The sequence below is a fragment of the Podarcis muralis genome, chromosome 2 (genome assembly GCF_964188315.1).
Source record: "Podarcis muralis chromosome 2, rPodMur119.hap1.1, whole genome shotgun sequence".
Lineage (NCBI taxonomy): Eukaryota > Metazoa > Chordata > Lepidosauria > Squamata > Lacertidae > Podarcis > Podarcis muralis.
The window spans coordinates 51,834,551-51,859,999 of NC_135656.1; the positions used below are offsets into that span (position 1 = coordinate 51,834,551).

Sequence of the window (25,449 nt, forward strand, 5' to 3'; positions counted from 1 at the left end):
CGAAGAGACTTCCCAGCAGCATGTGGAGAAATGACTTTAGAAAGACGAGGCTAACATTACAGTGGTAACTCGGGTTACAGGCGCTTCAGGTTACAGACTCCGCTAACCCAGAAATAGTACCTCGGGTTAAGAACTTTGCTTCAGGATGAGAAGGGGAACTATGAACAGCGGTGGGCTAACTTGGGCCATTTTTATCTGTTGAGACTTTGAAACAGTTGTGGGCGAGGAGGTGGGAGTTGTTTAAATGGGAATGTGTGGAGTGTTGTAAGCAAGTTCTGCCGTGTTGCGGGGGGGGGGGGTCCTCCTGCCCCTTCTGCTGAGGAGGTCTCTGGACACCTGCCCCCAAAGACCTGTCTAGCAACTGTAAGGGTTGCATTGCAGATTTGAATTCCCCCTCCCCAGTTTAACATTATAGCTGAGCTGACTCATGTTTAAAACTGGGCCATGCTGCTCTCTTCTGTATATAAAAGCAGGTAAAGGTGTTTTTTTAAAAATATTATTGAGAAAAAGAAAAAACTGCAAAAAACCTATTAGAATGGCCAGGTGTTTAAAAATGTTTGCCACTTGCATTTCAAGTTTGATCTCCATTTCTTCATTGCCCCCCACCTTCAAGCTTCTGGACTCTGTTGTCTGCTGAACCTCTAGAAGAATTCACACAGCTCCACAGGTGAGCTAGTAAAGTGATCTGGTGCCTTAAACAAGGATCTGCTCCAATAGGATCTGCCCAAGGAGCACTTTACATGGCCTCTACATTCTGGACTTAACTGTCAGGGGTCCTTTACCTTTACATTGTACAGTCATACTTCAGGTTGAATATGCTTCATGTTAAACACGTTCAAGTTGCGCTCTGTTACTTCCGGGTTTCGCCGCTCGCGCATGCGCAGACACTCAAAATGATGTCACACGCATGCGCAGAAGCGTCGAAAAGCAACGTGCGCGTGCGCAGACGTGCCGTCGTTAGTTATGCTTGCTTCTGGATGTGAACGGGGCTCCGGAATGGATCCCGTTCGCATCCCGCGGTACCACTGTACTGAGGAATGGGTGGTGGTGACGGTGGTAAAGTGATGAGGCTGAGTTAGGCTCAAAGCAGGAATTTGCAAACTGTCTCAATTCAGAGTACCTTCCACACCATGCCAAGGCGCTCTTGCACATCTGCTACAAACTGCTGATCACTGATGCAGAGTATACGAAGAAATATTCTGAGGCACACACTCTGTTCATGCAGGACTCTGACCAGGCCTGCTGGGGCTCACTGTTGCTCGGTGTGAGCTGAGTGCACCCTAGAACAGACCCAAAGGTATTCATTTTTAAATATTTATGTTGCCTTCCCGGATTTTGTCCACCCAAGGCAGCAAATGAAAACACGTCTATAACACACCACTATAAAACTTACTAACCATTGTAAAAAGTTGGACAAACAAACAACCTAAATGATGGAGCAACTCCGCTATGGGGAAGGGTTGCAGCATTTGGAACTTTCTAGTTTCGAGAAAAGATGGTATGATAGAAGTTTATATTAAAAAATTGCATGGCATTGAGATAGAGGATAGTGGGTAGAGAAAAAGTTCATTCTCCTTTCAGCACTAGAACTTGTGGACATCCCACAAAGCTGAACACTGAAAGATTTGAGACAGATAAAGGAAGGTTCTTGTTCAGGCAGCACGTAGTTAAGCTGTGGAACTCACTCCCACAAGAGGTAGTGATGGCCAACAACTAGGATGGTTTTAAAAGAGGATTCTTGGCAAGTGATGCTATCAATGATTGCTTTGTTCTTCTTCCATGGTAGGAGGCAGCAATGCTTCTGAACACCAATTGCTGGGAATCACAGGTGTGAAGGGTCCTCCTACATGATTCCTGCTTGTCAACTTCTCACAGGCCCACATCTAATTGGCTACTGTGGGAATAGGGTGCTGCACTAGGTGGGCCACTGGTCTGATCCAGTAGGCTCTTCTTATGCTATCAAGTTCCTGCCCTGGTGTAATTTTAGCACAGCATTTCATTTCCCCAGGCTTTAATCTTAAGGTGATGTGTTCTACTTCTGCAGGTGGTTTTACACTGCTTTTTCTAAATTGATTTGCTGTCTATAGATCTTATTATGTGGCGTGTATAAGTGTTTTTAAATGGTCTTAACTGTGTTTTCTATTTGTGTGTTGTAAGCTGTCCTGAAATTGTTTGATGGGCAAGATAGAAATCATCCTTGAGATTAAAGCAAGATAAAGTAAATAAGGCTTTGACAAACATCTGCCCAAGGTACATTAGGTCAAAATGGCTCCACTTATGAGCATAGAATGGACTTCTCCATGGCCGCAAATATATAAAATTCACAGATATCTTGAGCAAAACCTTTAGTGACAAGAGCCATTCGCATACTAAGGCAATGACGAGCTCCCAGCCCCTTCCTTGTCCTGTTCCCCCTTACCTTAATTGCACAGAGAGATGGGCTGTCGCACGAAAGAGATTTAAAGTTTATATTTTAGGCTGTAAAAAGACACAACTAATAATAGGTCCTGAACTCTTATCACATGATGCACTCTAATGAGGAGAGCTACTGTTACGGTACAGCTAGTGCCCAAGGAAACAGCAGGCCATAGGGCTTACCACAAGGTTCACGGGAGTTCATTGGGCCCTGGAAGGCAACACATTTTGTGGAGTGAGTTTCTTTTGGTCCACTTCACATCCACAAACAGCAGTGTGAAGCAAAACACACTGAGGTTGCAGGACTGAGCTTAGCTAGGAGTATTTTGACGGTTACCTTTGCCACGGTTGTAGAAAGGAGGAACCCCCAAAGAAGTCCCTAGCCACCCTGAAATAAATGGCCAGTGGTGTTGCTAGAGGTGCTGCTGGATCCTTGAAAGACTCAGGGGAACAGACACCTGGCAAAAACTTGCATTAAATTTACATATTCTAAATTTGCATCTATATGTATAGATGTATAGGCCAACTTTCAGGAGGAATGCTATAATGTAAGTCCATTTTAAAAAAAAGTTTTTTTTAAGTGTTGGGCAGGGGTAGGAGATTCAGGCCACAACAAAAGATCTGGAAGTCCCATCCCCCCCCCCAGCTAACCCCTAACAATGCCCCTATGGCCAGTCACAGTCTTGCGCATGGTCAGGACAGCTGCAGAAGAGGATGCACAGCCTGGAACATGCATGGCATTCTTTCTCCCTTTGTCCTTGAAAAATGCATGTAAAAAGTAATACTCCTGACCCGAGATCAGATACCAGGGAGGACAAACTGTAACAGCAGCACAATGTGGCAGCGTCAGCAAGCTGAACCCTGCTCGTTTGTGCACAGCTGTTCCCAATTTAGGATTTTGCCAAAACTACCCAAATATTCAGTTCAGCTGCCCAGCACCTTATTGTGCTGGTCACCTGAGCTGTGCTCCTGGCACCCGCAAAACAAACTGTAGTAGAGAATGAAGGAATTCTTTCGCTCAAACCAAAATACTCCTTCCGAAGGCTTTTTCCAATAAGTTTTCATCTTCTTTATCACATAATAAGGACTTAAATATTTTCCCTTGGCACCAAAAAAGTACAGCATGTATTTTATGTAAGACAAACCACAGAGTCTGAGAGATTAGGGGGCTGCTTTGCTTTTGTGATGCCAAATGCAATCGCTTTTAATTGAGGAAAAACTCCCGTGGGCTTCAGTGACAGTTTCAGCCAAGCTTTTAAAATCTACTGTTAACGTTTCCTGAGGTGGGAAGGTACAAGGCCAGCCCAAGAGGTTCAGCTGCCTGAGGCAAAGGACGAGATGGCAGCCCCCTCCCCCACTCCACAGGATGTTGGGTAGACCCCATGGCATACACAGCTCTGTCCTCCATGAGGACAGCTTGGCTGGGGGATGAGAAGAAATGACTGGAGGGGAGCTGAAACAGCTGCCTCCCACCCCATTTGTCTAGTGATAGGGCTGATCCTCCTAGCAAGCTAAAATCTTGGGATATGGATCCAACATCTGCATATCAGAAGCAGTGTTAAAACAGCAGATGTTGAGCAGTGAGCTGCTGCCTCAGACCTCTCAGGAGAGAGGGAGGGAGGGGTGGGTGTACCTTACTATGTGACAGGCTCTCTCAAGAACTACAAGCTCATCGGTCAATAAATGTTGGAAGTGTCTTTTTGGAACTCTTTTTATAATTTTCATTTATATACATTGCAACAATTATTCAACCATAATTTTAACATTTCCGACTTTGACTCCCTTCCTCCTCTTTCTGTGGTTCTTTACATTTATTTTCGTCCTTTTCTGCATACTCCAAATTGTCTTAGCTTATTGTTTTATTCATCTATTCTCATATATATTTCTGAAACGACAGGTTTTTACAATAATCCTCCCAGCGTCTTGATCTGTTTACAGTTTAATTGTAAATACCCAATAAAGCATTTCCATTATTTTCTTTAAAAATTGTTATCTTGATTTGTTATTCTTCCAGCAGGTTTCGCCATTTCTGCATACTCCATCAGTTTCTGTAACTATTCTTCTCACATTGGGACCTCTTCCTCCTTCTATTTTTGGGCAAATAACATTGTTGCAACTGTGGTTGCACACATAAATAAATTTCTATACTGTTTAGGTAGTTCTGAACCCATACTTCCCAAGAGAAAAGCTTCCGGGGGTTTTTTAATGAATGTTATCTTAAACTCCCCCCCCCCCCCCAGTTCATTATATATCATTTCCCAGTAAGCTTTAACCTTATTGCAAGACATATGGAAAAAGGTACCTTCTTTCATTTTTACATTTCCAACACTTATTCAATTTTGATATATACATTTTAGCCAATCTACTAGGTGTTAGGTACCATCTATATAACATTTTCATATAATTTGCTCTTAAATCACAACATGCTGTAAATTCTGTTGTTTCTTCTACAGATATCACCACGTTGTCTGCAAATGTTTTTAATTTATATTGTCTCTGTCCCACCCATATTCCTTTAATTTCTTGATTATATCTTCCATATTCCTTTAATTTCTTGATTATATCTTATTCTTTGCGCCAAAACTTATACAACTAATATAAACAATAAAGGCAACAGCGGACAGCCTTGTCTAGTGCCTTTTGTTATTTTATAATTCTCAGTCAATACATTATTTACTTATCAATTTTGCTTATTGTTCTGTATATATTGCCTTGACTCCTTTTATAAAATCTTTAGAGAATCTGTCAGCCTGAATAATTCAGTGTCATCAACAAACTTGCTTATCTCACTACTCACCCAGACTCCAAGTGAGTAGTTGCTAAGTAGCATAATTTCAATACACATCCTTAGGGATCCTCATGGTTTACTTATCACTGTTGTAAAAAGCTAAGCATGTATTTCTTCCTTAGAAGACCTACTGGTGAAACCAATTTTCCATGTGTTTTATCTTCATAGTTCCACTGCTGTGAACCTAGACATGTCTTAATTAGATTTAGTATAGACTTTGCTCTTCTGATTTCCTCTGCAAGCCGCCTTCCAAAGTTAAACCGACAAAGAGCTGTCTTTGAAACCTAAACATTTGTTCATTCCCACTAGCAGAGGTAAGTTCAACAGAAGGCATCACCATTCCTGTTTGCTGTTTGCTTCCTCTTGACTCTGTGCAGCTGAAATTATCTCTGCAATAAAGACAGATGTGGGTGCCCTCCAGTGGGCAATCAGGAGATCAAACAATAGGAAAGAAGCTTAACATCATCATCATCATATTAAAATACAATAAGAATAATAAACAAACTCTGACGGAACATATCACCTAGTGCAATGATATAAAACCTACGTAGTCCATTCACTGGTCATCCTCAAGTGAGAGAGCTCTATCCCAGGATAATGTGGGTAACTCTAGAGGCCTTGTAAATCTTACTAGGTGCTCATCCTCCACTGTTCTCCCTCTGGACACAAGTTGCCAGTCGTTATTTAATGAAAGCTATCGCTGGAAGATTCTTTATCATCCTCCTCTGCCACAGCTTCCTCTGATGAGTCAGCAACTATCTCAACAGGCTTCGAGGAACTTAAGCAAGAAGCAGATTGTGGGCAAGCTGGTCAATAAGTGACTAAAATGTGTCACATTTCTACCTCCTCTAGAAAGCTCTCCCCAGGGAGGCTCGTCTGGCACCTTCATGACATATCTTTAGGTGCCAGGCAAAAACATTTCTCTTCAACCAGGCATTTGGCTGATTGATGTTCTATGGTGTTTTAAATGTGTTTGTGGGAGGGGGATCATTGGTTTGTTTTTGTTTATGTATTTTCTGCTCTCATTTTGTATTTTTATGTTGTGAACCACCCTGTGATCTTTGGATGAAGGGCAGTACAGTGGTTGTTGTTTAGTCGTTTAGTCATGTCCGACTCTTCGTGACCCCATGGACCAGAGCACAGTGGTACCTCAGGTTAAGTACTTAATTCGTTCCGGAGGTCCATTCTTAACCTGAAACTGTACTTAACCTGAAGCACCACTTTAGCTAATGGGGCCTCCTGCTGCTGCCGCGCCGCCGGAACATGATTTCTGTTCTCATCCTGAAGCAAAGTTCTTAACCCGAGGTATTATTTCTGGGTTAGCAGAGTCTGTAACCTGAAGCGTATGTAACCTGAAGCGTATGTAACCTGAGGTACCACTGTATACAAATTTAATAAATAAATAAACAGAAGTGGTGTGTGGGTCTTTCTTTGTATGCACCCATGAGAAAATAAATATCCACACAACAAAAGGGACTGCAAACTGCTGTTGGTACTGTAGGTCAAGGTAAAGGTACCCCTGCCCGTATGGGCCAGTCTCGTCAGACTCTAGGGTTGTGTGCTCATCTCACTCTAGAGGCCGGGAGCCAGCGCCGTCCTCAGACACTTCCGGGTCACGTGGCCAGCGTGACATAGCTGCTCTGGCGAGCCTGCACCAGCGCAGCAGGTGGTAGTCAGCTACTTTTTCTCAGAGTAAATCCACCGAAATTAATGGCCCTCACTTAGTCATGTTTATTAATTTCAATATGACTACTCTGAGTAAAACCTAGTTGAATATCACCCATAAGGCAAGATGCAATAGGTTTAGATTAAGGAAAGATTCGGACAGTCAAAGCCTACATAGGAGATATTCTTGTACTGGCCAGGCAGAAGTTTTACATGCTATGGGACTCATTGTAGTGTTCCTCAAGGTACAGCAACTCAGATAATGAGTGGTGGACTAAGCTGAACCTACAGTTTATTTCCCACATGAATGTCTACATGAAATCAGCTGAAGCCAGATACCTAATACTTCATGGCAAGATGGCTGTTTCCGTTCTGCTCTTTCCAATGTACAGTCTATAGCAGGACATGGTGGGACAGTCACCTTTTGGCACTGCTGATGTAAGGCTCCAATCCAATGTCACTTCTGGAAGTTTTCCAGGCTAAGTATGGGAGACATAGCAACTCCGATGACATAAGAGGCTAGATATAATCATGGCCTGGAAGATGCTTCTTAGGCTTGGAAACTGTTTGTCCCTTCCTTCCTGTAAAAACTCTTTTTCATAGGGCTTATGAGATCACATAAGATAAGCTGAGGAACTGCCTTGGATGATGAGTAGGGAAGCTTTACCCCACTCTTCTTGCACACCTCCTGCAAAGGAATTTGTAGGGGCTGGGTTCTCAATGAATATGTCTCTAAGGGGTGTCTTGAAATTAGCTGGTCTTTTCTCCCACGGCTTCTTCTGAGAATGTTTTTTTATAGCCTGGAGATTGTCCTGGTTCCTTTAATTAGCACTGACACCATCCTTAAAAAAAATAAAATGATATCACCAGCTTGTGAGGCTCTTTAGAGTGACATCTGTTTATTCATATTGATGTTCTATTTATACAAAGAGCATCAGTTCTGAGAAAAGCTACTGGATGTTCAAAGTATCACCTTGATGCATGAGACTTTTTAAATTTGCGCTATTTAATTTGTGGCAGCCAGACGAAATATGATTAAATGGTAAATCATAATCATGATGAGACTTCAGGCATCATAGTAAACAAGAGGCTGTGCTATAAATCACAAAGTCCCTGGCTGAAAACTTGCCACTGCCATGAATTCACAGTGCTGCAGTCTTTGTTGCAGGTCTGCAGTATGGGAAAAATAATACTGACTGACCTTATGAGCTTGGTATAAGGATTACAGTGTAATGGATGTGAAGGACTTTGAGAAGTCTAAAGCACAAAATAGATGGCAGTGATAACTATCACTATGACCTGGGTCTCACCAAGATGGTACACCAGACCTGCTGGTACATACTGACATGATAAAGGGTGCTCCTTCATACAAAAGGAATCCCTGCACAGGGAAAAATATATGTCAGAGAGAAGGATTCTAGTCTAGCTTCCTCCCCGATGTGCTAGTTTACTTTGTTCAGGGACTTCTGTTCAGTCATGAGAGTCTCCACTTACAGTCTCAAGTAGCACAGCCCAGAAGCAGGTATGTTAGTAAAAAATGAGCCTAGATTGAATGCCTTTCACATTAAAATGGCTTCCTAATTATCAGCTCTTCTAGAAACAGAAACCTTGGCATCTAAACCCTCCAAGTAAGTCATGTTCTTTTTAAATATAATAATAGCCCAAACCAACTCAAGTGAGTTCTCACCTGTGCACAAGGATCTGTCCCTCCAAAGTGCACAAAAGCCAGTGTAAGCCGGCTTCTATAGGCATCGTGGTTATAGAATCATAGAATCATAGAATCATAGAGTTGGAAGAGACCACAAGGGCCATCGAGTCCAACCCCCTGCCAAGCAGGAAACACCATCAGAGCACTCCTGACATATGGTTGTCAAGCCTCTGCTTAAAGACCTCCAAAGAAGGAGACTCCACCACACTCCTTGGCAGCAAATTCCACTGTCGAACAGCTCTTACTGTCAGGAAGTTCTTCCTAATGTTTAGGTGGAATCTTCTTTCTTGTAGTTTGGATCCATTGCTCCGTGTCCGCTTCTCTGGAGCAGCAGAAAACAGCCTTTCTCCCTCCTCTATGTGACATCCTTTTATATATTTGAACATGGCTATCATATCACCCCTTAACCTCCTCTTCTCCAGGCTAAACATGCCCAGCTCCCTTAGCCGTTCCTCATAAGGCATCATTTCCAGGCCTTTGACCATTTTGGTTGCCCTCCTCTGGACACGTTCCAGTTTGTCAGTGTCCTTCTTGAACTGTGGTGCCCAGAACTGGACACAGTACTCCAGGTGAGGTCTGACCAGAGCAGAATACAGTGGCACTATTACTTCCCTTGATCTAGATGCTATACTCCTATTGATGAGGCCCAGAATTGCATTGGCTTTTTTAGCTGCCGCGTCACACTGTTGGCTCATGTCAAGTTTGTGGTCAACCAAGACTCCTAGATCCTTTTCACATGTACTGCTCTCAAGCCAGGTGTCACCCATCTTGTATTTGTGCCTCTCATTTTTTTTGCCCAAGTGCAATACTTTACATTTCTCCCTGTTAAAATTCATCTTGTTTGTTTTGGCCCAGTTCTCTAATCTGTGAAGGTCGTTTTGAAGTGTGATCCTGTCCTCTGGGGTGTTAGCCACCCCTCCCAGTTTGGTGTCATCTGCAAATTTGATCAGGATGCCCTTGAGTCCATCATCCAAGTCGTTGATAAAGATGTTGAATAAGACCGGGCCCAAGACAGAACCCTGTGGCACCCCACTAGTCACTCTTCTCCAGGATGAAGAGGAACCATTGATGAGCACCCTTTGGGTTCGGTCAGTCAGCCAGTTACAAATCCACTGAGTGGTAGCATAGTCAAGACCGCATTTTACCAGCTTCTTTACAAGAATATCATGGGGCATCTTGTCAAATGCCTTGCTGAAATCAAGGTAGACTACATCCACTGCGTTCCCTTCATCTACCAGGCTTGTAATTCTGTCAAAAAACGAGATCAGGTTAGTCTGACATGACTTATTTTTCAGAAATCCATGCTGACTATTGGTGATCACAGCATTCCTTTCTAGGTGCTCACAGACTGTTTGCTTAATGATCTGCTCCAGAATCCTGTTCTCCAGGAAACAGCAGCATCAATGCTTGCCCTGAACCAAAAGCCCTTCAAGATGTGCGAAAAGATGCCCCCCCTTCTTGCCTCTGAGGAGTCATACCCCAAAGGTCACCAGCTTGCTTTGTTGCTCTAGCCGACAAATAACCACACAACACTGCATGTCCAAAAAGTAAACCAAAGGTGTAGAATAAGAACATAGGTTAAGCAGGAGGCAACAAAGCACAAATACAGTTTCTATCCTACATGTTCGTCCCTAGTGTAAGGAAATAACATTCTAGTATCACCCGACATAAGCAAACTATAGGGGAGCTGCCATCTCTGTCTCGCAATAAGGCGCAAGGGAATGCAAACACTTCAACAGCTATTGACTTTATCACTAAACCTCATAATCCTTCCACTTTAGGGTGGCCGAGTAGACTGCTTTTTCCCCCTTGGTCATCTCTCTAGGAAAGTTCTAGTCTAGCTCCACTTCTGCAAAGGTTGAATACACATCTGTGCCAATCCACCTTTCATATGCTGGCTGCCTAACTGGTCTGGCAGTTTTGTCAGGAAGATTGGATAGATAGGAAAATAAATGAAAACTACACCACAGGATGAAGTGACACTTTTATAAATGAATGAATTCATTTGGGCACAAGTGCAAGACATACCACTTCCAGTGCATGAAGTGGACAATAAAAGTGTTGAAAGTACACACAAGGGATGATGGTAGTAGAGATCTGCAAAAGAGAAACTTGCGCCCAAGGGACACAGAACCGTTCACCCAGTGGTTTCTCTTCATTCACATTTCTAATGCTCATTCTGTGCCCGTACACATTTTCTTACTCAGAGAGGATGTCCTCGATAAAGTGTAAAAGAAAATTGTTGGCAGCTATCAGTGACATATCATGTTGGGAGAAGTGAAGTCAAACAAACTCTTGATGGCTGCAGCAGCAGATGCTATTGAGCTCAATAAGAAGGTTGCCCAAGTTCAGAGCTGGCGGCATTGGGTACTCGGGATATCCCAGGCATCAGCTGCCCCCCAGCTTCCAGAATCAGAAGATATTTTTTACTCCCCACACCCCCAAGTAGATGAAGATATCCTCACCAGCCAGGAAGCTGTCATGTCTTTTTGCAGATTGGGGACTCAGGGAGGATAGTTTGAAGCCACTGGACAGCTCCTTGAGCCAATGTCAGCTTGACCTCACTCTAGGAGATTAGCTGTCTCAGTAGCATGTTACAGGGGCCTTCTGAGGGCTGCCTGACCATCTACGTCCTTTAGCCCCACCGTGCTCAATTAAAGGGCCATTGAGCTCTTCCAAACCACAGGTTCCTATGGGGTGGAGGCAGTGGGGACTGCACTGCAGGGGTGTTCTCGTGACCCAGAGGAGTCAGACATGGTCATATAATCGAACCTGAATGGTCCAGGAGCAGGGGGGGGGGGTGATGCCTCCCCTTCCTTAGTGTGAGAATCATGGCCACAGAATATGACAGGAGCCAACAACAGTCCCAGCACAAATTTGTCATACTTCCGTCAGATTTAGAACCACATTAAAGAACCTGATTATTGACATTTGGCTCACAGTCCTAGTAAAAATACACAAGAACCTGTTGCATATGTAAGAGAAGGAAATTAGGCTGATGGTATACCCTTTGCTCCTATATACATATAAGTGCAGCACAGGCCCTGCTCTTAGTATTTCTTGTGCGATTGGGACAGCTGAAAATTCTCACACGTTCCATTAACTGGATCAGATTCCAGCGGTGATGGGAGGGCAGGGAGTCTTGGTGAAACAGCTCAATAGACCCAGGCCTCTCCTGAGTCCTGACATTAGGCCAAATATTCTGGGTCACATAGTTGAGATCCTCGTGATGAAACCCAATATAGAGGTGGATCAAGCGGTGCTCACCACATGGTGTTAATGTCCTCCTGCACTGACAGACCTGGTATGCCAAGCTAAGCTGTTAACCATATCAGCCCCACAGTGGGCCAAGCTAAGCTGTTAACCATATCAGCTCCACAAGATCAAGGGCATGACAGCTGGTGAATGAGGATCAGGGGCACACTGAGCCAACTTGGCCTACAAATGCTCCAGACTTTATAGTTACCTCATGGTTTTGGAAACCAGCGCAGGGCAAACATGATGTCACCCGTGTTACAGTTTTGCTGCCACTTAACAACATAATATCCACCCTGAAAATTTCCAGAGAACTTTGTTGTGTGTTCTTCTACCGCCTTGTAACCAGCGGCATATGAATGTTGCAAGGTTTATTTTTAAAGCACTCTTCATATTTCCTGTTCCTAAGCAATCACTAAGAGATGATTAGCACTCATCCTCAAATGGATAGGGCCATCCAGACTTCTCATGGGGGTGGGGGGGGGAAAGAATACTTTATTAGTTACCTATAAAGTTCCCATTACTTTGCACACCCACCCACCCTCAAGCACTGTCCATTCTGAAATATCACTGTAAATACATGGAAAAGCAATATCACCCTAGGAAAGTATTATCATGACATTAGTAATGTATTAAAGTGTCCAGTTGCAAAAAATAACAGTGCTACGGGTGGCTGTCTCCTCATTTCCCAAGCAATCAGAAGTTCCAGTGATAGCACTGCTTGGGATTGCCTACCTTTTGGAAGAGAGATAATAGATTTAGGGGATTTTTTTAAATGTTTTTCTTTTTCTTTTCTTTTTTTGCAAAAATAGGAGCATAGGTGGAAGCAAACAGCACAAGTACTCCTACCAGTTACAAGATCCACATGAGACCCCCCAGAAAGCAATACCTACACCCCGAGGTGCCTTCAGCTCACAACTTATCTCTCTTGCGCCACTTCTTTCGCTGCCTCAGAATGACTCTGTTCTCCAAAATGGCAGCCCTCCCCACACCAAATGCTAAGAGCACCCTAACTGGGGGGTGGGTGGGTGTGGTGAATTTCCTTCCCTAAAATGGCCCTTACTTTTCAGAGATGATCGAGAAACTATCCTCTACCAATTAGTTCCCTAAACCAGGTATGGGGATTCTCTGGCCCTCCAGATGTTGTTGGACTACAACTCTCATTATCCCTGGCAATCGGCCATGCTGACTGAGCCTGATGGGAGCTGGAATCCACGAACTTCAGGAGTGACACTGGTTCCCCATCCCTGCGAAAGACAAATATCTAACAACCACCCTGAGGGAGTAACCTGCAATTTTCCTACCAAAAGATGTCACCAGCCTGGCTGGTCAGCATTCAGAACAATATAATTATTACCACTGGAACTCTATGGATCACTTTGGACCAAGCAATTGTAGCATATGGGTGGGGGAAGATTCTTTAAACTCTAATTAATACCTCAGGATTTCAGCTATATCACATTAGGTAAATCAGAAGAGATGTTCCTTTTTTTCAGACAATATTTGACGAGGGTGGGTAGGGAAGAGCTGGTAAATTATTTCTCCCACTTGTCCCTTGGAGAAATATTTTCTTGTAATCCCCCTTCAATTTTCATCTGAATTGGGAAGTTTGATATTTTGTTATATTTGATTTATTTGTTTACTGGATTTTTATTCTGCTTCTCAGCCAAAATTCCCCAAATGGAGAAGGAATATCAAGAACTGGCGCCTTGGGGAGACGGATACATAAGTAAGAACAATACTGATTTCCTGTTTGCTGGTAATGGCAGACATGCTGTAGTGCATGTGTGTGGCCAGAGATTGTGCCAAAATGTTTTAAACATGTCTGTCAAAACTGCATTTAATCAAGCACACAGGGCACAATTCAGACAGAGTTAATCATTTTAAAACTCCCACTTAACTCTCCCCCATAGAAATCAACAAGGCCACAAGTGCTTAACTTTGGATGGGCAATGCTGGTAAAGTCTATCATAATTTCTGTGCAGTTGTCCTAAAGTGGCAACATCCAGTGCTGTTCACCTCCTTCCACAATGGAAATCCACTTGTGCAACAGGACCTCCAACTTCTCTTCTTCCTCTGTAGCCCTTGTACCCTTCCTCCCCAAAATCTGCTACCAAGTGTCCCCCAATCCTCTGGAGAAGATTTGGGAGCTGCAGGAAGTGGGCGGAGAGGAAGGGAAAGGACCGCTGCACAAGCCTATGTCTGCTTGCACTGCATTGGATTTCACCTATATCAACAGTTCCAGAGCATCTCAGGTTTTTGAAATGTTGAGCTTTTAGTAGCAAAAACCAGATCTTGCTGAACTCCTCTGGGTACATGCCTGAGTAATTGTAGAAGTGACTGGACCTTAGGGGTAAAAGTAGAAGAGAAAGTAGCTAACAAAATTGAATTCAAGATCTAACAGAATCCAGAGTACGGAATTGATTTCTGTATTCAGTTCTTATAGAGCTAATAATTTTACATGGGCACCCTGGAATTAAGTGGATCCTGTATTTTCCTGACTCTCCCATAATTTTATACTAGCTCTGTGCTTGGTTATTAAAACAGAAGAAAGGTTTTTCTAATACTCTATACCTCTCCTTTTATTCACTTCGACCACTGATAGCAGTAAAATGCTTCAGATGGGCAAGGCCTGAAAAATAGGAAAGAAAAGAACATTTACCTTTCCACCGTCAAATCCTGGAATTAAAGCCTATTAAATGGCTATATCTGGGTAGGAAAAAAGCATATTCCTGTATTTCAGACAGAAACGATCCTACTACAAAGGATTGATCCTGCACCAAGAATGTAAAATTGCCAGTCCCTCCACCCAGAAAAACAATTCCCACCTCCCAATCAGTTCCAAGACCACATTCTGTTTCCAAAGTTTGGGAATCGTGTTAAATTGTTCTTTGTGGCAAACTCAATTTCCAGCATTTAAAAAATAAAAATAGCTTTCCCTCTGACATCTGTGGAAGTCCAGAAGTGCTAAGTGCTATAACATCACCATGGTTCAATATCCCACCAACCTGCGGGTTTTATTGCATAGTCATATTCGATGTCACAGAGTAAAGTTATTTGCAGCCAAATCCTCAGCATGTTTATTCTGAGGTGTCACGACTTCAATGGCACTTGCTCCCAAGAAAGAATGGTCAGAGCTGCAGCCTCAGCTGGCTGAGGTGGCTTCTTTTTTTGGGACAAGTAGGCCATAAAACTTTGCAGACTTTATCTGCCACTCCCTGATGAGACGGAACATTTTTAACAGTGGAAAAATTAGACTTACTAATGAAACTCGATGCTATTTTTAATGGAGAATAACTGTTTCACCTAATAAAACATCCAAAGTCTTCAGAACCTTCAGAACTTCATGAAACTTTATGGCTATGCCTGGCCACTCTTATTACAAGGTAATGAGAGACTATAATGTATCTTGATCATGATGATCATTGTGACCGTGTAAATTCCAGCCACGTTAGTAATATTTGGTTTTGGAAAGGAAATCTGACATCTGGTAAAAGGCTTTGAAATTACTTGAGGATAGGATACCAACTGGTATGACACAGAAATCTGAAGACTCTTGTCCATGCATCGTTAGGAGTTCACCTAGGAAGAAAGTGAATGTAGCCAAGAGATATAAACGATCTGTTATTAAACTGAGGCTGGAGATCAGAATATCTTTAATTATTAAATACAGTGGTATCTCAGGTTAAGTACTTAATTCGTTCCGGAGGTCCGTACTTAACCTGAAACTGTTCTTAACATGAAGCACCACTTTAGCTAATGGGGCCTCCCGCTGCTGCATCTCTTAAACCTGCTGATTTCTGTTCTCATCCTGAAGCAAAGTTCTTAACCTGAAGCACTATTTCTGGGTTAGCAGAGTCTGTAACCTGAAGCGTATGTAACCTGAGGTACCACTGTAAAGTGAAACTGCGACACTGTCTTCTTCAAATAGTCATGATGACAAAGATATTTGGTTTCTAAAGGGTACATCTGTGGCAGGGATGGGGAATGTTTTCCAGCCCACAGCCCAAAGGATGCAGTCCCTTGTGGGGAAACTTGGGGTGTGAGAGTCTGCATGCTAGGGGTGTGTGGGACCAGAGGCAAAAGTGGATGGAGCAGGCAATGAATGTGACTCTTACCCTTCTACAGCAGGATATATTTCAGTCTTCTGTAAACACATAAGGCCCTCTCCATCCAAACATGTAAGGACACATACCAGCTAGGTAATAGCATTCAAGGAGGACATGGAGAAGGACCAGTGAGGGGTGTGGCCTGGGGAAGAGTCCCAAGAGCTGAATGGAAAGTCCTGGAGGGCCACATTGGAGACTGAGGTTTTCCCCACCTTCGTGTGGGAATGTTCAGGGTGGCAGGAGAGGATATATTGTTTATTAATATCCTTCCTAACATGCTAGCAACTCTCTCAATTACCTTACTCCCTCAACCCCCAAAGCTGTAGTTTCAGATATTACAATGTAGAAAGGAGACTTGGCTATGATCATGTGCATAGTGAGCAGATTGGTTTTGGAGAGTGACTTCTCTGTCCATTACTGCACTGCAAAATAATGTCACATATAGCACTGTATATCTGTATTATAAGATGCATAACATAATTTATTTTCAGGTTTATCCATTGTATGGCAAAGTGACGAATACTAGTAAACTTGTGACGCTTACTGTTTTGATAGTGTTAGCCGAAGATATTGCAGCTTGTCCTTGCTCTGAATGTGACATGGTAACAATCATGAATATGTGCTCATACACTCGCACACGCACAAACAAGGTCTTGCAGTTTTAGTTTAGCACAGCTTTGTATCAATAATTGGAAGCAGTAACATATTGATGGAGTGTGGGATTGGGGCCATATTAATGGGATTTTGCATGCCTTTCTGCCATGTCATTCTTGCCAACTTCACAGACTGCTAAAGGGTCAAGATGAGCTCTGTGTGGTTTGAGGAAATTGAATGCACTAATGTATTCCATACGAAAAACTTGTGTGACCAGGCTCAAAATACATTAAGAGTGAGTAGTCTCAGCCTGAAACACTGGCTGGCAATCCATTTCAGAACCTCATACGCATTTTAGAATGTGTGCTTAAATTTTGGGTAAGAGAATGATTACAGCATTGAGTGCCATTGGACATTAGTAAAGCAAGAAGGATACTTCAAGCTGATGTCCTGCAACTACTGTTGATGGCTTCCTACTGAGTGGATCAGAGGGATTATTGACTGAGTCTGTTAATTGCCTCTTGTACAGCCTTTCGTAATTGCCATTTTTTGTTAGTTTCTTTTCTAGAAGAGGCTTTAACTTCTCATCATTTTCTCCTTTTCCTTTTTACAGTGAAATAGCAGTGTTTTAGTATATAGAAGTGAAAACAAAATATAATGGGCGGAAATGTAGTTTTCAAGCACTCCTGCCCAGGAACTGACCTTAAGAGGCAATTAAGAAATGCTATCTGAAAGTCAATTAACAGGCAAGTTATCAGCAATCACACTGTGCACAACAGGAAGTACTAAAAGTGTAGGACTGTCAACTAAGGAGCTTTTAATTAAAGACACAGGAGCCAGCTTTGCCTACCGACACTGGATAGGCGGACGTTGCAATTGTGTTGGAAAATAACTACAAATCAGATATGGGGGAAATATGGTCTCCATCACTCCCATATCATATTTGTTATGGTCTATAAATACTTAACAGATGGAGTTAAAAGTTTCTGTGGAATGTACACAATTTAGGAGCAAACGGGGACCCCTCTACGGAGACCCAACTTGTCTTTCAGATCGCTTAGCAAAACTGGATTGCAAGGCTATGACATTTAAGAACATTCAGCAAACCCAATGGTCTCAGAGTGTTGTGTTTAGAGAAAAATCTGTTTTTGCTCTCCATGCATATAGCACTTAGAATATAACAAAAGGAAAGCTTCAATGAAATACTTATCTGATTAACCTGACTTTTAATTGATGGACGTATTATAAAAACCTCAATATAGGTTTCTTCTAGAGATATTAGAATCATAGAACTGGAAGGGAGCCTGGAGATCCAGTTCAATCCTCTGCTCGGTGCAGGATACAACAGACTACAGTATCCCTGACAGGTGGACCATTCAGTTTCTCCTCTACTTAAATTCCTCCACAGAAGGGGAGCCACAAGTCCATCACTTCTCAACACACCTATTTATGTTCTCAAAATATTATCTAGGAGTGTGCACTGGTAGCAAGATTCAACTTGTACCTGTATCTGTAGCTTTGGAAATGCCGATTAGAGTCACTCTGTGACTTTCCAATTCAACTCCTTATTTAGAACAAAATATATCTATAAAAAATGAAAATTTGTTTCCCCCCTCCCCTATCCACTATAATGGGGAATATAAATATGGCTGTAGCTTTTCTTGTCACAGAAGTGGATGAAATTTGGAGGCACAGAAGCCTCAACAGGATTATATCTTCCAATTTTATTTATTTATTATTTTATTTTGATGCATATGCTGCCCTTTCTCCCAAAGGAGCCCAAGTTCAGGGAGTTTGCAGTGAGAATACCTCCAGGGGTGTGTGCAAGGCAGCTTTACAATTTGATTAGAAGAAGAAAGTCTATTTATCTGGCACACTTAGATGCAGTTTGCAGAATGGTTATTGCTTCTGAGGCAGGGAATTTTTAAAAAAGACACTGTGCACACAGCTGTCTGTGTAGAAGAAGAAGAAGAAGAGGAGGAGTTTGGATTTGATATCCCGCTTTATCACTAACCGGAGGAGTCTCAAAGCAGCTAACACTCTCCTTTCCCTTCCTCTCCCACAACAAACACCTGTGAGGTGAGTGGGGCTGAGAGACTTCAGAGAAGTGTGACTGGCCCAAGGTCACCCAGCAGCTGCATGTGGAGGAGCGGAGACGCGAACCCGGTTCCCCAGATTACGAGTCTACCACTCTTAACCACTACACCACACTGGCTCATGTCTCACTGGTACGAAATCAGCATAACAGAATCAACAAATGGGGGGGGGGGGAATACAAAAGGAAACGCCTATTGGCACAAACAAGAAATATCAAAACTGCTCCTCATAATCACATTCAAATATAAGTGTGTGGGAAACTCTCCTGTCTAATTCAAGTGGAGGAGGGGGAAGTGGATTAACAGCTAAATAATGCTCAAATGTGGACATGCCCTTAGTAAATGAAATCTACAGTTCCTTATTAGAAGGAAAGTCTATTTAGAAAATTTTAATCCCCCCCCTTTATAATAACCTAAAAAGCCTTAAAGGGTATGCAAATGTATTCTTTACTTTCATCCCCAGTGTTTAAGAATGGTCCCCACTATCTAATCAACAGTGAGGTGCTTTTCCATATAAGAATCATGCAACACCTGAACTGCCCTGAACTTGCTTACACTGCTAACTGAGCCATCCAAGAACAACACAGTCTAGGGAATGGGTACCAGCTGGAGTTAAATTCTTTTGGGGAAGTCTGCTGGCCTCATTCTCCAGTCATTAATGTCAACGAGTCCAAAATGCTTGCCCTTCTTTCATCAAAATATGCTTTTAAACTAATTTCCCAGTCTTTGATGCAGAACGACATGTGTTTTGACACAGACTGCAAGAGGAGGGATATTGTGTTATGCCCAGGAAGCATCATTTATCACCATCTGTGGAAGATAAATCCAGTGCACACAAAGTTGTAGAAAACATCCTACCTTGGAATATCCATGTCTGCAATCGCAGGTGACAGCATGAGCAAGACATGCGGCAGTTAGGAGTTTCATCACCTTTGTTTCCCCAATTCTGCACCACTGTTCAAAGATAGTTTTTAACATTTCTGCATATACATATCTAACAGAGGCTGGAACATTTCTAAAAGGAATGAGAAAGTCCCTCCAACTGATGATCCTCATTTACCTTTCGAGAGAAGTTAAAGCAGTAATGAAGGGATGGGAAACCTGCGGCCCAGCTACAATTCCCATCATCCCTGACCACTGGTCATGCTGGCTGGGGTTGATGAGAGTTGAAATCTGACCACATCTGGGAGAGCCAAAGGATCGATGACTATTAAGCAATAATATAAATACTGTACCGTTAGTAAAGGTAAAGGTACCCCTGCCCGTACGGGCCAGTCTTGACAGACTCTAGGGTTGTGCGCTCATCTCACTCTATAGGCCGGGAGCCAGCGCTGTCCGCAGACACTTCCAGGTCACATGGCCAGCGTGACAAGCTGCATCTGGCGAGCCAGCGCAGCACACGGAAACGCCGTTTACCTTCCCGCTAGTAAGCGGTCCTTATTTATCTACTTGCACCCGGGGGTGCTTTCGAACTGCTAGGTTGGCAGGCGCTGGGACCGAGCAACGGGAGCGCACCCCGCTGCAGGGATTCGAACCACCGACCTGACGATCGGCAAGTCCTAGGCGCTGAGGTTTTACCCACAGCACCACCTGCGTCCCTTTAGTACTTCCAGGCAAATACTGACTGGGAGTGTGTGCTGGTCATGTACACAGGATTTCCCCCATCTTTTTTTGGGGGGGCAATATTAACACATTTGTAATATCTGAAACAACTACAGCTTTGGGGGTTGAGGGGGTAAGATAATTGAGAGAGTTGTCATTCGTGGCTGAGACTGGTCATCGGGATCCTTTCAAGCCTGAGTTTGGGACAGAATCAGCTTTAAGAGTCATGGCTTCCCTCAAGGAATGCTGGGAACTGTAGCTTGATGAGAGTCTCCTAACACCTCTCAGCTCCTTTAACAAACTATTTGCCAGGATTCTTTGGTTGAAGCCATGGCTATTAAAAGTGGAATAGGAGTGCTTTAAATGTGTGCTGTAGGTGGGTCCTAACTCCGAGGCTGGTTTACCTTGTAGACTTGTGAGGGGAAAAGGAGAAAACTATGCTTGCTACCTTGCAATCCTTTCAATGAGTAGGACAAAAATATGACAGCAGTTGCCTCACTTTTTGGACATATAATATGGAGGGTCACATTTAGATGACTTACGTATTGTTTATTATTATTGTCATTCTCATTGTCATGTTCATCATCTCACTGCCTTTCACCTTGAGGTCACAGGCAAGTAAGGTAAAGGTAAAGGTAAAGGTACCCCTGCCCGTACGGGCCAGTCTTGACAGACTCTGGGGTTGTGCGCCCATCTCACTTAAGAGGCCAGGGGCCAGTGCTGTCCGGAGACACTTCCGGGTCACGTGGCCAGCGTGACAAAGCTGCATCTGGTGAGCCAGAGCCGCACACGGAAATGCCGTTTACCTTCCCGCTAGTAAGCGGTCCCTATTTATCTACTTGCACCCGGGGGTGCTTTCGAACTGCTAGGTTGACAGGCGCTGGGACCGAGCAACGGGAGCGCACCCCGCCGCGGGGATTTGAACTGCCGACCTTTCGATCGGCAAGCCCTAGGCGCTGAGGCTTTTACCCACAGCGCCACAACCATTAAAAATACCATATTAAAAATAGTTGAATCAAATTACAGTCAAAAGAATAGGGTGGGTCCTAAAATATATCTCATGCCATGCATCAAAAGTCAGGGTAAAGAGGTTACTCTTCAGCATATGATAAAAACTATGTGATGGATGTTTCCAGACCCAACTCTAAAGGGAGAGAATTCCCTGGCTTGGGCCCACTGTGGAGAATGCCCTCTTCCTGGGCCATCCCCACCTCAACTACTTCTGAGGGTAGTGGAACTACCAAGAGAGACATCTCTGCTGATCTTAACACCTAATAGGGACTGTAGAGAAGGAGGTGGCCTTTCATATATTTGGGACCTTGGTCATTTCAGGCTTTTAATATTAATGTAAGCCTCTTAAATTGGATCCAGAAACAAACTGGCAACTGATGTAGCCCTTTTCTTCTTGAGGTTTTGAACTGTCACAAGCTTTGTTTAAGACTGGAATTAGTTCAGAATCTGAACATTTGCCAAACTCTGGGCACTCATCACAGAACGAATTGCCAGCACATCAAAGTTTATAGACAATCACCAACTCCGTCATAAAAGGCCCCTGGGAACAATGAGTCTAGGTTTGAGTCAGATCCTGTGTTTGGTTTTCAGCACTTACGCCCATTGTTTAGCACAGCTCTTTTGAGATCCAGTAGCAGGACAAAACAGTTCCTTTCATCATTTCCCCTTCTTTCCTCATATCCTCTCACATTCTTCCTTCCTGTTCAGGTTACTCAGACAGACTCTCCTCATGGCTTTCTGCTGAGAAGTTCTAGGGTAGATTCAGATGCAGCCAAATTTGCCAACTCTCAATATCTGAGCCACAGCACTGAGCCTTTATATTTGGGAGGATGGTGCAGAAAGTGTTTGTTTTAGCCTCTGTCCTCTCAAGCTGATTGGCTAGCTCTTGAAATTCTGGGTTCTCAGGACTGTTTCATTATACTCACCAACAGACAGATGGTTTGGGAATTAATAGGTTTGGGAGGTGTGTGTCACACTGTCTACACAGAATTAAGCCCCATTGAGTTCAATGGGACTTATTCGGTCCCAGATAAATGTGTACATAGGTCTGCGGCCAGCTTAGGTTCATAGGAAATGAAAGAATGATTTCTGGTTATGAAAACCTATTTTACATGCTTTTAGATGCTCTCATATTGTTTTAAGTTGTATTCTTGCTTTGTGTTAAAGAATATTGATTCATATTGTGCATGGTTGACACTGTTTAAAAGCACAATACTTTAAAATCTGTAAGCAAACAAAGAAACAAACCGATACAATTGTCATCAAATATCCACTCCCATAGATCCCTTCCTCCATACTGCAAATAAATGTTTTATACATAAACTTCCTCCATATGTACAAGAATGTGCAAATTAACTTACAAACACCATCTAATGCTCAGTGCTTTGCAGATCCCACATATAACCCTGCAGCAACATGGCCATATAGATCAACAGCATTTATTCGTGGAAATACCCACATACCACAACATTTCATGAAAAAAACATATCAAAGCAGTTTACAACAAATACACACAAACACAAACTCAGATAGTTGATCGGCGATCTTTGATTCTAACTATTAAAGAAGATGTTTTCTTAATTGCGTGCATAAGCCTGGCAGCACAGAAAAATTTCCAGGAACTGTTTAAAGGTTAGAATAGAAGGCGCCTGCTGAATCTCTATGGGAAGAACATTCCACAGGACTGGGCCAATGAGACAAAAGGTTCAGTTTTGTGTTGACGTTGAGTTAGTGTCACCAACACAGGGGACGACCAATGAGTTATAGTACTACTTGAGCCAAACATCTGATGACTGGAATACTTGGAACATCTTCTAACTTAATATGGCTATTTTGTTTTTAATTTAGTTATAGAAAAACATTTCTATGCTGCCTTTCAGACCTCAAAATGGCCCACCAAGACAGTGTACAATGATAAATTAGCCAAGGGGTGGGCAGCCTTTTGTCTTTAAGGGACACATTCCCATGGGGGTGATCTGTCTGGAGGCAGTATGCCAGCAACAGGCAAAGCCAGAGCTGTTGAGGTGGAGCCAGAGACAAAAAAAAGTGTTATGCATTAAATGAATCCAAAATAAGAACCACACCGCTTCCATTTTCACCATGGCTACCTAAGATTAAAATTAAAAATCATAGGCATGTGTACGCAGAAGTAAACCCCACTGGGTTTGATGGGGCTACTCACATTAAGAATATAGAGGATTTCCCTTTCTTCCATCAGTGAAACAAGTTAATATAGTTAGCGTAAAGGAAAGCAAGTAAAAGCAATCCCTATCTAAACACACATGTCTGTAAAACTGAAGATTGAGGGAGATTCCCCATGCCGTACAACCAGGAAAGTATGTTTCTAAATGAATTACTGTGGAATAAAAAGACTGCCGATTGTCCTGAAATGACATGAACTGTACTTTTAAAAACCAGGAGAAGTAAAGCAGAAGCTCACAGGGAGGAAGGAATGCTGATGGGATGGAAGGATGGGGGCATTAGAAACCTTCAGGAGGCATTAGAAAATGGAGGTCAGGGCCACAGGTTGTCAACCGACGAAATTTGGCTAATTTACCACAGCACGTTCAGTGTTTAAAGTTAATCATGCTCAATGCATGTTCCCTTAATAATGCCACTACAACAGTACATGTCAGCTACTTAAATGAAGCCAGGTAATGGTACAAGATGGAGGAAGGAAAAATCAAGTGATATCTTATCTCCCTCTTATGGCTGGTTGCAGTACAGCTGCTCATGACTACAGCTATTCTTTAGGCTTCACAATCAGACAAGGATTTCACCAGAGTAGCAGTTTTTGTTTTAGAAAGGGGGAAATGACAAGATGGATTATCACAGTGAGGAGAAAGTCCCACAAGCAAAGCTTGAAATATCCTTCAGTAAGGAAGAAATCACGTAACAGCTGCCTCTGTACTCAAACATAAAAACATGCTATTATCTCACTGAAACAATAGCCCTACTAAGATGTTATGTTCACACAGGAGTCGAAATGCATGAGTGCAGAATGGGGCTTCAGCAGGTAGCCGCACTGACATTGCACATTGTGCAGACTAACCCTGCAGTGGAGGAAGTCTACGTATGCAGGCCCCATCATGTGCATCATCAGCTAACCCATCACACAGCAGCCTTCATGAGTACAGCTGTTCACATGTGAAGGCACCCTTCATGCAGCAGTTCACACTGCACTTTAGGACACTGGGGTGATGTTGGTGGCCACTTGGCACAGCTCCCCATTCATGCATTAGCCTGGTTTCTGAACAGGGCTAGCACCTCTTGCATATGGAAAAGGAAGAGGAACAATGGTCCCATAGAGAATAGAACCAGAGAATGGTAGAGCCAGAAGGGGCCCTTGACAGTGATCTAGGTCAATTATTTTTATTATTTTTATTATTATTATTATTATTATTATTATTATTATTATTATTATTATTATTATTATATTTTATTTTATTTGTACCCCGCCCTATCAGTAGTCCTATCAAAATGAGAATCTCTGGAACAGTGTGGCGGAGGGAGGAGATGCTTGCCCTGATGGAACAATCACCTTAGCACAATGCTGAATTCCTCCCATTATATTTATTAAAGCAGATCCTGAGTTTTAGAGCAACCAAAGAGACCCCCAACCCCCTTGCTCAGTCTACATGAATGGCCTACATATTACTCCAACTACTATATAAACTGTCTGATACTATTTGCAGTCAACCATCGTGTACAAATACTTTGAGTACACCCTCAAATGTGTCCTTCCTTCCCATGCCTGCCTTTTTTAAAAAGACCCTTCCGCTTCCCCCACCCATTACAACCTTGTTCTAGATTTTTAAATAATTACTCTGGCCACTTCTTCAAGTTGCCCACTGCATTCAGATATCCACAACCAACTGAATGGAGCTGCACCATTGCAGTAGACAACCCCAGATACCCTCCAGAGAAAAGGCAATCTTAGTTTAATTAAAGCTAGGTTTGGGGGAGGAGGGGAGTCCTAGGAGACGAGCATCATAAAAAAAAAATACCAGTTTCTGTGCATCATAAAAAGTACCAGCTTCTCTATCCACACCTCAGCAACAAAGCCACAGAAATGTGGGTCCGATGCTTGGCTTCCAGCTGACTCATTTCTGAAGGCTGTGCTTTTGCCAAGAGAGCCAGCTGGAGAAAGTTGATTAGCATAACCCACTAGCTATCACTGTGACATCCTTGACCAAAGTGTGACCC

At 42.9% G+C, this 25,449-nt stretch overlaps 1 protein-coding gene across 4 annotated transcripts in view; it reads right to left on the minus strand.

Annotated features, from left to right (window-relative positions):
* Positions 1 to 25,449, minus strand: part of BOD1 (biorientation of chromosomes in cell division 1) — a 62,051-nt gene that overhangs the window by 19,769 nt on the left and 16,833 nt on the right. Inside the window, exon 4 of one of the 4 annotated variants that reach the window (XM_028717791.2) lies at positions 4,339 to 5,592. The exons of the other annotated variants lie outside the window; for them this stretch is intronic. Within the exon in view, the coding sequence (XP_028573624.2) occupies positions 5,409 to 5,592 (184 nt within the window). The 3' untranslated portion in view covers positions 4,339 to 5,408. Of the gene's footprint in view, positions 1 to 4,338; positions 5,593 to 25,449 lie in introns of those variants that run through there. 4 annotated transcript variants of the gene reach the window in all.